Here is a 12,166-nt window from a genome sequence, read left to right on the forward strand (position 1 = left end):
TCCTAGATAAGGTCTAATAAAATGAGGCGTCTTTGTTTATTAATGAGTGCCAAATTATATGCATCAATGATCAATGAAGAACGTATATAAACAAAAACATAAAACAAGAGCAGATTGCAGGATTACAAGTAAAATGTGGCTTCACATCTATAGTCACCAGGGTTAATTCCATCTTGAAACTCATTCAAATAGTCTGACAACCTGGGGCTTAAATTTTTGGACACGAGGACTTCATCCGAAAATAGGACAATATATGCATAAATTCAGGATGCATCAATACATTCTAGATTATAAGACACCCAGAAGTTTGCATTTTAAGTTGCTAGGTCTCCCTTTTGTTTTAAATACTATCTTTACCACGTCTTAAGCTTTGTTTTTCATCTTAATCAGAAACAAGTCTTCAGAAAGAACTTGAAGGGGAGAGAGAACAGTACGTCAGTACATCACTAAGAAAATATAAACAAATCAAATAATTTCATGTGGTTTGTTCCTATAACTAAATAAAAAAGTTGTTAGAAGTCAGTAGCCCAGTGTTAAACACTACATGTCATGACCAAATAAATGCTGTAAACTGTAATTCATTCTCTGAACCAATGATCGTAAAATATAGCACCCGTAACCATAAAGTAAGCTAAAACAGGTCAAACAAAACTTTTGCCAAACGCAGTAGAAAGTCAATTTTCAGCATTTAAGCAGCAGTTGCATGCAGTAATCGTCATTATCAATGGCTCGTGACTGAAATTCAAATGTGCTAAGCTGACACTGAAACCTGCAAATTAATTGTCCTTCAAAATTTTTTCTTTTACTTTTTTGTAAACCCGAAGGTGTTTTTCTGCGGGTGGGTAGAGGTGGAGGGTGAAAGAAGAAGATTGTATGTGTAGCTCATACCTCAACAAAACAGATCCTTGTCATCATGTTTGCTTTGCTTTGGACATAGAGTATGTACATCTAAATGGAACCATATCTGACCTCAGTCCTTCCAGTTCCTTGAGCAGCAGGGATGAAGGGATTGTTACTCTCTTCTGCTCTTTGGTAACCCTGACCTCCTCCGGACACCTATCATCACAAATAAACAAATAGGAAACACAATGACAAAATATGTCTCAGTCAAAGTCAGTATATAACAGAAAATTAGAAATCAAAATTATTATGTACTGTATATGCAAAGCAGACAATTCTGTGGCAAAAGGATTATTGGCATGTCCAATTTTGCAATCAAATAGCCATTTTGAATTAATTTCTCCTCGTGCTACAATAAGATAACAGGGCAGCACTAAACACCTTAAACCAAGCAAAATTCATAAAACTTGAAAGACAAAGCCAACTCTGATCCTAGGACATCCACCTATACTTGACACTGTAACGGGTAACCACACTGCTCAAGGTGCCCACCTATATTCAGGAAGTAATTTTGGGCCAGCATCCATAACTTCTTAGTCCCACCCATCGGACCATCCTGTCTACTATAATTATAGAAAGAAATTGGGAGTATGGACGCTCAGAACTTACAGTTTGTAAGAATGCTGATAAATAGGTCATCCCTGGCAATGCATCAAGCCCATGCTGCAAGAATTATTCATAATGAGGATGGTGCAGACTTAATGCAATATGAGAGGTTGAATACTCAAAGTTCGGCTTACAGGACACACCACACAAGATCATACCTGATTTTGTGCCCGTGATTTATAAATAAATCCACCACAGCAGAACAGGGTAAGTGTAACGAAGAATCTGCTCAAGAAAGCCCAGAAGGAACAAATGTCAAATAGAGGAAAACGTGAAAAAAACCAAAAAGGAGGTATATCTTTATGCATGTAACAGGATAGAAACCTCAAAATCTTGCACAATATGTTCTAAATTCTTGGAAAAAATTACTGCACAGAGCAAGTGATAATTCATAATATGCTATGCTTTGATTTTTTATATATCTTCTATTAAGATGAGGAAGGGGACGCGGACCTTGCAGTCAATCATAATACAAATTTGCTAAAATTTCACAGTATCTTAAGACAACCATCAAAATGAAAAGGCTAGCAAAAATAGAAACATAGATTGCATACATGCAAGATAAGATTCCAAATATAGCCCATCCTTTCGTTGTCTCTTTCCCATTATCTTGTTTGTGATCTGCAAAATTTCAAAATTGAACAAAGTTTTTCATGTCAAAGGAGTTATAGCTTGCTCCTTCAATTTCAGTAACACAATTGAACAGATGATCTTACCGCAAATTTTTGTAAGTGTGAACTTGACTGGATCATAATTCTCCACAGGAATAGTAATTTCCACTTCATAAGGAGTAGTGTGTACCTTTTTACCTGTAGTCATTTAAAAGTTTAGACAATACTTTCCCTCAATACATACAATGCACAAAATGCAGCCATACATGTCCAATCTACAGTCAAAACAGTTGGTGACAAAGTTGTTGGGGGAGTTCCAGAAGCACCAGAGCCAGATAGGTGAACTTCTAGGCCATTCTGCGGGAGTACCTGATGATATGAGAGGATGCACTACATCAGCAATCAATATTCTTGAATTTGTTTCTTTGACCATAAGGGAAGCTCTTGTTGATTGGTAGCAGTGTCGCACAAGTCTCAGTATAATAAGGGGGAAAAATCACCTTTGCAGTTGGTTTTTGCACCAAATTTGAGAGAGATGCAACTGCAGTCATATGAAGGGTAACACGAGTCTGTTCAGTACTAAAGCTGCAAGACAGACAAATCAACAGTATCAGTCTCATATAGTAGTGGAAAGAGAGCCTCAGGCAACCCAAAATAGCATCATTAGCCTAAAGCATTACACATTACAACTAAAATATAGAATCATCAGTAAGTGCAAGCTACATCATATTTCTCATAAGAGATCTTACCGGAATTCATTGTGAGACTTCTCAAAACCAGGTTGGGTCATGCCATTGTAGACCTGACATTCCAGTGTATTCATCGATCAGATCAGTTATGGGAAAGGGTACTCCGTATTTGAATTTGCAAAAGTATGACAAGTTTCTTACAATTTCCCATGACCGTGGATGAAACCCAATAGTGAATCCTTCAAAAACCCGTGGACCACGTTTCTCACAAGGAATAGCAAGTTCCACAATAACTCTTGCAAATTGCAACCAGTAAACATATAATCAGAAAAGTTCATGTCTCCAGCAATAGTCAGAATAGAAGTAGCAAGCTATCGCAATAATATAGACCACAATCAGGTGTCTCAACCATCAATTTTACTCATCTATGGCTCTAGATATGGTAACCAATTTCTAGCATTAGGTATGAAAACGCATTAAGCATAGGTTGGATTTTATGATATGGTACCATTAATGAAAAAAAATGCAGGGTAAAGTAGTATAATAACTTCTTGAGTTGACGAAAATATGATTGGTGGACAACCAGAAAACAAATAAAGACATTTAGTATACCTACTGCAAGAATTTGACAGTTTAATAAGAATGTCAGAATAAACTGATAAAAGGAATAAAAACTAAGTATATATCAGAGAAAATCAATATAGTATCCATTCCCCCCCCCCCCCTTCTTCCTCCCCGGGTTCCTTTTCAATTGATTAACATGAATGCATGATACAAGTATACAGCTGATGTATCTGAAGTAGATGGAGGAAAAAAGAGAGAGGGGGGGGGGGGGGGGGGGGGAGGGAGGCAGAGTGATTGTGCAACAGAGGGAGGAGAGGAAGAAAGATAAAGATTACATAATATCTTCATCTTAAATTGTATGGAAAAAAAAGAATTTATTCTGCCAAACTTATCTTTTTTTTTTTTTTTTTCTCCCCTAAACAAATTTTAAAATTTATTTGTGCTTAATACAAAATAAGTTAAAATAAAATGAACCAAACAAGCGCTAATGTAAATAGATTCTACCAAATGATAAAATACTCCTCTTTTATGATGTACCCACTTTCCATTTTTGAGGTGTGTCATCTTAGTACCTTCCCAGCTTAGGGATGGGGCTTTCGCCACATCCCCGTTCATGATAAACATGTTCTTTGGTCGCTTTGCTGGGGCAGGTTTCGACAATGATTTTTCCGCAGGTTCACTACGGAAACCTTGTTACGACTTCTCCTTCCTCTAAATGATAAGGTTTAGTGAACTTCTCGCGACGTCGCCGACGGCGAACCACCCACGTCGCCGCAATCCGAACACTTCACCAGACCATTCAATCGGTAGGAGCGAAGGGCAGTGTGTACAAAGGGCAGAGACATAGTCAACGCGAGCTGATGACTCGCGCTTACTAAGAATTCCTCGTTGAAGACCAACAATTGCAATGATCTATCCCCATCACGATGAAATTTCAAAGATTACTCGGACCTCAAGGCTATAGACTCGTTGAATACATCAATGTAGCGAGCGTGCGGCCCTGAACATCTAAGGGCATCACAGATCTGTTATTGCCTCAAACTTCCGTGGCCTAAAAGGCCATAGTTCCTCTAAGAAGCTAGTTGCGAAGGTATACCTCCGCATAGTTAGTTAGCAGGCTCAGGTCTCATTCGTTAACAGAATTAACCAGACAAATCACTTCACCAACTAAGAACGGCCATGCACCACCACCCATAGAATCAAGAAAGAGCTCTCACTCTCTCTGACTTGGTAAGTTTCCCCGTGTTGAGTCAAATTAAGCCGCAGGCTCCACTCCTGGTGGTGCCCTTGTGTCAATTCCTTTAAGTTTCAGCCTTGCGACCATACTCCCCCCAGAACCCAAAAACTTTGATTTATCATAAGGTGTCGGCGACGTCCTAAAAGTAACATCCGCCGATCCCTGGTCGACATCGTTTATGGTTGAGACTAGTTAGGTATTCGATCGTCTTCGAGCCCCCAACTTTCGTTCTTGATCAATGAAAACATCCTTGGCAAATGCTTTCGCAGTTGTTCGTCTTTCATAAATCCAAGAATTTCACCTCTGACTATGAAATACGAATGCTCCAACTGTCCCTGTTAATCATTAATCCGATCCCGAAGGCCAACACAATAGAACCGGAATCCTATAATGTTATCCCATGCTAATGTATACAAAGCGTAGGCTTGCTTTAAGCACTCTAATTTCTTCAAAGTAACGGAGGCACGACCTGCCAAGTTAAGGCCAGGAGCACATCGCCGACGAAAGAGGCAGACGACCGGTGCACACTAAAAGGCGGACCGGTCGTACCACCCCAAGGTCCAACTACAAGCTTTTCAACTGCAACAACTTAAATATACGCTATTGAATGATGCGTCGCCGGCGCAAAGGCCGTGCGATCCGTCGAGTTATCATGAATCATCAGAGTAGCCCGCGTTGACCTTTTATCTAATAAATGCATCCCTTCTTGAAGTCGGGGTTTGTTGCACATATTAGCTCTAGTATTACTATGGTTATTCGAGTAGCAGGTACCATCAAACAAACTATAACTTATTTAATGAGCCATTCGACTTCGACACCGGCACGCATGAGCTCTCCCTTTTAACTGGGAGAGTCAACTCGTCCATGGACATCGTTCGTGCTTAGCGTAAAACGCTGAATTAGGTATGTGACGAATGAACGCCCATTCCCCCTCAACATTCTGCATCCCGGGGCACAACTAGAGACCGTACACCTGACGAACAACGCTTGATTTTCGCCGTCAAGATTGGAGGACGGACCTAGCTACAAGGTCCACCAAACACCCAAAAGGATGTCAGGCGGAAACAAAAGATTTACATGGACATCAATACCGTCATTAGGAATTAAACACAGAAAAGCATACCTCCCCCAAGGCTTACCGCATTGGAGCAAACACTAAAGAGGTTTATCAGCGTGCGGTTCGATGCACAAGCATGGAGCCCGCCAACTAAAAAAATCGATCACTACTCACACGTGTTCCGTACCACTATGTCGAGAAATGCCGAGCGCACAACCCACAACCACAAATATGGCTGCAAAAATTCGTTGGAATCCCTCAACTAGCACCGTAAAACGTGAAAACAACAATTCCAATCGTTAACACACACTATTGTCAAATCAATCAACATATCATATAATGTGTTCATTTCCATTACTATTGTCAAATCACATAACTATTATATGGGTACATCACATCACTATTTTACCCATATTACATCACTTATATAGCATAATTATACTTTTATGACATCATTATTGTCACGTCATGTCATATTATGACATCACAACATTAAAAATTTATTTTCATAATATGACATCTTTATAGTCAAGTCACATCACTTCATATATACTTTCATGACATCATTATAATTAAGTCACATCACTTTAATATACCTATATGACATCATTATATATATATATATGACATCATTATAGTCAATTCACGTCATATTATTACACTTACATGACATCCCTATATTTGATGAATTTCAAAAATAGAGTCAAAACTCATTCTTGGTACTTTATGGACATCTTTATCAATGTCTTATGGTTTCAAACCTCCTTATATGACCCCAAGAGTCATCCAACACATTCAGTTCATTTTTTGAAAAATTGTCAAAAATTGATCCGATATCGTGTATTATAGCCTTCAATTTCGGACAATTTTCCAGTTATTTTGACCCGGAAATAAAAATTGCCGAGATGCTTACCATGGACCCTAATACTCCCTGGGAGTCTATTTGGGTGGATGCAACCATCCAACATGCCTTTAAACAGTCAATTTACCCGTTTGAAACTTACACCGATTTTGTGAACTCAAGCCTACACCACGGACATTTATGACTACATATAATGGTCATATATGGTTCCAAACAACATTATATGACCCTAAAATGTATCCCCTATGGTCTCAAGACTTTTCACCACCGGGCCCCGTAACCTCAAAAAGCGTGGATTATAGCCTTCAATTTTGGAATTTTTTTTGACCTTTTTCGTCTGGAAATAAAAATTGCCCAGATATTTACCATGGTCCCTAATACCCTCCAAGAGTCCAATTGGGTGAGTGGAACCATCCAATTTGCCTTAAAACGACCAATTTACTCGTTTGCATACACGCCTCTTGTATTGGCTATAAGCTTTCACGGGGCCTGTACGTAGCCGGATAATGGTCATATATGGGTGGAAACAATATTATATAACCCCGGGATGCATCCCGTAATGTTCCGTGAAATTTCGACACCGGGTCCCAACACCTCCTAAATCGCTCCGATTTCGTGTATTATAGCCTTCCGTATATCATTTTTTCACCGGGCGAGATAATGCATCCAAGTACTTCCAAGGGTTCCAAAAGGGTTTTGGGAGTCCCAGAACCATCTAATTCATCCTTAATCATCATGTCTTGAGGCCCTTAGGGGTCGTAAATAGTGCCCGATAAGCCTTGTCCTTGGGTGCACGTCTTGTTAGCGCATGCCACATGGCCTCTTGTACCATCCAACATCCCAACACTTAGGCTTTGTGACTTGTCTTAATCCCGTACTTAGCATTGTTGAACATACGAGATGCATCGCTAACCTCGTTTTCCAAAATACGGACCCTTTTTTTTTCTGTTTATATGAGCGAACACACTTTACTATCTTACCCTTTATCCATCTTATTCTTACACCCACTCAATTCTCCTAGGAACAACAGTCTAAGATAACAGGTAAATCAAAAGAAAACCAAAGGAGCATTATTGTTCATAACGACATAGATCTAGAGCAGACACTAGGAAGACTATATTACCACAAAGACCAAACAGTAGACATAAAACAATATTGCTATAGACAATATGATATTCTTTTCCTTAATTCCAGTGATTGTAGTTGGCCACATATACCAATATTTTATTTCCAATAGGCATCTACCAAGACCCTCTCCCTCAATGCCATTCTAACAAGTGTCGAGTGCACCATGCCATTCTATCAAGTGCAACGTGCCATTTTGAGTGCTCATGTAAGCCCAATTTCTTCATAATGCACCTATATCCCTCCATCAAAGTCATTTGTGGTCTCCTTGGCTTCTGTTAAGATCCCTATGATCCTGACTGCTGCATCTTCTAGTTTCTGACTCACATGCCTAAACTGACACAATTAGTTCTAAATAATTTTTTCCTCCAACTTCCTTCCAAATAGTCCATTCCTAATTTTATCCCATTCAGTGTTCCCACACATCCATATTTAAAACACATCTCAATGTCCTGATACACCTAATGACCTAAATGTCTTTCAAAGCTGAAAATTCCGCATGGCATGGTGGCAAGTACTATATGACATGTTATGACAAAATAAGGCCAAGAAGACATCTTGTTGATCTTTTCTGGAGGACCAAAAATGTGCTAGATTCCAAAGACGATTAAGAAAAAACTTTTTATGTAGCATTACCTGCAAGATGATTCATGTGTAACACTGCATATACATCCAAGTTCACCTGAGATGTAATGATAATACAGAAAATGTTGTCAGCTGTGAATAAAGCCTCAAAGATAAAGTAACAAATCAAAGTATGGTACATATACATCCAGTTTATAACCTTTACACTGTCTGCTCAAACAACTTCCACATATGATATTTACCTAAAGAGAATAGAAGAAAATGTAACAAACAATAACAAGAATAAATATCAAGAGACACAAACAAAGTTATGCGCCCACTTCGGGGTGTATGCCTGAATGGCTAACCTGAGCCGTGTGCCCCAATTTGTTATAACTTTGCTCACAATTCATGAGATCACCCTCATAGAATCCCTGGACAAATTGTAAAGAATTGAAACAAGTAATTCATATGGGAAGGCATACAGGAAAAGGGGGGGGGGGGGGTAGAGGGGGGACTTGGGGAGATTAGAATGGTCAGCCAATAACTGAATGGAAGCAACGTAGCAACCCATCCCTCTACGGTATACAGCCAATTTTACATCTTTGGTCAGCAACCTCACCCCCACCCTACCCCAAAACCAGACGGGGAAAATTAAAAGAACTAAATGAACTTCCTTTGGGGAGAGTTACATCATTAAGGTGCCACATAACAGAACCGATACTATGCTAATACTAGTGTTATCATGTCCATTCACCATAAAATGTCCATGTATATTCACCTTGGCCAGTCAGAGTGATGAACATTCAAAGCCAATGAAGCAATTATCACGGTTAACGAAACCAACAATCTGACCAACAGTGAAGGAATGTATGAAACAAAAAACACCAAAAATGGAATAACGTAAGAGTGCATCAGAATCATTCGTAAAACAAAAGAAGAATACATGCACCATAAGATTTTAAATTAAGGCTTGTTTATATTTAGCTGCACTTTCAGTCCCACCCTACTTATACTAAGAAACAGCTGTATTCTATTTTTGATCCAAAAGAGTTGCCAACTTGTCAGTAAAGAAAGTTAATATTCAATCTTAAATCTAATTTCTAGTGGACTTTAGAGACCTATTGGTATACATGCTATGCTTCCAAACCAACTTTAATGAACTCAGGAGACACTCCTTACATCCACTTTAATTTTGGAAAATTTTCCAAAATTGATTTAAAATCGTGTATTACAGCCTTCAATTTTGGAGAAATTTAGACTTACACGGACCCATCAAGAATAGAGGACAAGGTGTTTCTCATAAACCCCATGAAACCTCGGGATGCCACTTAGGTGGTTGGAGACTATTTACTTTGCCTCTAAACTATTAGCCAATTACATGCACACCTTTTTTCGTTGACTCAAGGTTATCCTAAATTATTATATCATTATATGAACGACTAGTGAGTACATATGGTTCCAAACAACCTTTTATGACCTTGAATAGCATCCCCCACCATTATCTTATCTTCAACACTAGTACCAAAATCTCCATAAATGGTCCGATCTTATGAATTATAGCCTTTAATTTAGCCTTTGGAGAACATTTCATCAACCGAAAAAATTAGACATCGAGGGCTTCCCATTCTTCCCAAGGCCTATTTAGTGACCGGAACCATCTAATTCATACCTTGACCCATGAATTCACACCCCTTGAAATCATGTCTTAGTTCGCATACCTTGGTCTTGCAAGGTCTTACCTTCCTAGGCTCATGCTCATGCTCATGCAGTGCCTCACTAAAAATGCCCCTAAGATGAGTCAAAATGCTACCTTCTATGGCCATATATTGGCGTTTTTTTAAGTATGAGGTATTTTTGCTGATGCCTTGCGCAGCACCTATGCTTTGCTTCTTGGCTGGGCATCATATGCTTACAGGCAACTGCAGTTCTTTCTCTTTCTACCGCTTTCTATTCTCTTCGGTTATTGCCTTTGATAAGAAAAAAAACCCCAGCTTGACCTATGGTAACAATGGATAAAATAAAGCACCTGTTTTTCTGATGATCTGCTCAAAACAATTATAAGCACTGAAACTTGACTAACACTCTACTTCAATATTGGGAGGCTGACCAGAGCATTTTTCTTGAAAACTTATTTCCATCGGCAAAGATAATAATTATAATACAGCTCAAACGTAGATAATGTTTTAAACCAATTATAATACAGCTCAAACGTAGAGAATGTTTTAAACCAATTATAATACAGCTCAAATGTAGAGAATGTTTTAAACCGAAAATTGAGAATTCTCGATTGAAGTAATCAGTAAATTGACAAAATGAATATCTCCTATGATAATATTGTACTAAAACATTGTAACAACCAATTTCAGTTTAATGGTTCTGAACAAAACATTATTATTATTTATGCATTTTAAGATTGGTCTTTTTCTCCGATTAAACAGGAAAATAAAAAAATGCAGAGCCCAAAAAGTCAAGGATTACTTGAACAAAGTTGACACGTCCAGAGCCAGCAACAAAATGGTTATATGTATCAAAACGGCCAAAATCAACATATCCCTGCAAACAAAAAGGAGGGGGTGGGGAGGTGAGTACAAATTCTGGAAAGTGATTGATCTGCAGCCATGTATAAATGTATTGTATTTATGTAATAAAAGACAAAGCAGCCTCTGAGGCATATGCTTACAAACTACACAGCACGGTATGAATCTAAAGAAATCTACAACCATCTTAAGTCACATTATGAGACATTTGCTTGGACCAATTCCATTAAGTCCGCTCTTGTATTTACATTTTTAATGTAGTTTAATTTGAATTAATAAGCCAAAAGTTATAGGAATGAAGACATGACACTGAACTGAAGTGGCATAAAGTTTTTTAGTAAAGATAAATCTAATAGCTCAGTAGATTACTGTTTGTGATCTGCTCTCCACGTCTTTGCAAAATCGAACAACCAAGTCTGACTCCTGCATGGAGGTAAAGACAAAAGACAAATCATTAAGCACCAAACAGAAAATCAGTATTTGTCATGGTTCATTACACAGATGAGATGAGCAACTAAAAACAGACCTTTCCCTCATACTCAAAGAGATGTCCTTTCCAGCTTGTCTGAGAAATGGTTAAGGACAAATAGTTTGAAAATATCTGAAAAGTAGAGATTGCAGTAAAATAAATCATCACCACTGCAATGCAAAAACTGCACTCACTTTACAGACTCAATCTCCCAGCAAGACAACATCTTGTTAGGATTCACCCAATAGTGAGGTCTAGAAAGAGGAATAAAAGGGTGAAGCCTTGAAATCATTGATACTATATACTAATACAGTAGAATTAGCAACACAACATCATCAAACTTAGATTATTTCAGTGTAAGCAGTTGACAGTATCGATTAATTTAAGAAAGAAACACCCTGCAATGATAAGAAGTCTACCAAATTCATGCTATCATTCTAGGTTTTAACAGCACGTCAATGTATGGATAAATTAGTGATATATTAACAATAGAACCATCTGTCGAATCAGTAATACCAAAAGATGAAGGATACAAAATCAACAATGTGGCTGGAATTATCAAGAGCATAGCAATTAGAACTCGGCACTGCCACAGAGGCAACTCCAACCACCCATGATAGTACAACTGATCCACCAATAAGAAGAAGAGATTGTAAATGAATAATGAAAATGAAATAGTACTTCTTCACTTTAAGAACAGATTACCATTGAACAGAGAAAAAATTAACTATATGATTACAATTAGGTGAGGTGATTGATCACTAAGCAAGAAACCAACCAAGCCAAAAGCATAAGCAAATTGGGTGTAACCCAAACATACACTAGAATCAACAAAAACCCTATTAATAGACATTTAGAACACATACCTAGGGTGGCCAACATAATTAATCGAGGCGCGGTGATACTATCAAAGACACTCCCTGAGCTCAACATCTATTAACA

General features: G+C 38.3%; 1 protein-coding gene and 1 pseudogene across 1 annotated transcript; both read right to left on the reverse strand.

The window, feature by feature from the left end:
• Positions 1 to 552: 552 nt before the first annotated feature.
• LOC145602387 (uncharacterized) lies at positions 553 to 12,166 on the reverse strand. The gene is made up of 18 exons (XM_081658581.1): positions 12,091 to 12,166; positions 11,758 to 11,849; positions 11,282 to 11,320; positions 11,125 to 11,178; positions 10,697 to 10,771; positions 8,584 to 8,649; positions 8,436 to 8,478; positions 8,288 to 8,333; positions 3,008 to 3,101; positions 2,867 to 2,919; positions 2,618 to 2,702; positions 2,384 to 2,486; positions 2,223 to 2,315; positions 2,061 to 2,127; positions 1,665 to 1,731; positions 1,510 to 1,563; positions 889 to 1,056; positions 553 to 769 (listed from the first exon to the last, which is right to left on the reverse strand). Exons 1-17 carry the CDS (start codon positions 12,155 to 12,157, stop codon positions 949 to 951), a joined length of 1,206 nt encoding a protein of 401 aa, XP_081514707.1. The 5' UTR covers positions 12,158 to 12,166; the 3' UTR covers positions 553 to 769; positions 889 to 948.
• Positions 4,028 to 5,513, reverse strand: LOC145603324 (18S ribosomal RNA; annotated as a pseudogene).

This window comes from Chenopodium album, chromosome 21, assembly GCF_948465745.1.
Source record: "Chenopodium album chromosome 21, dcCheAlbu1.1, whole genome shotgun sequence".
Lineage (NCBI taxonomy): Eukaryota > Viridiplantae > Streptophyta > Magnoliopsida > Caryophyllales > Amaranthaceae > Chenopodium > Chenopodium album.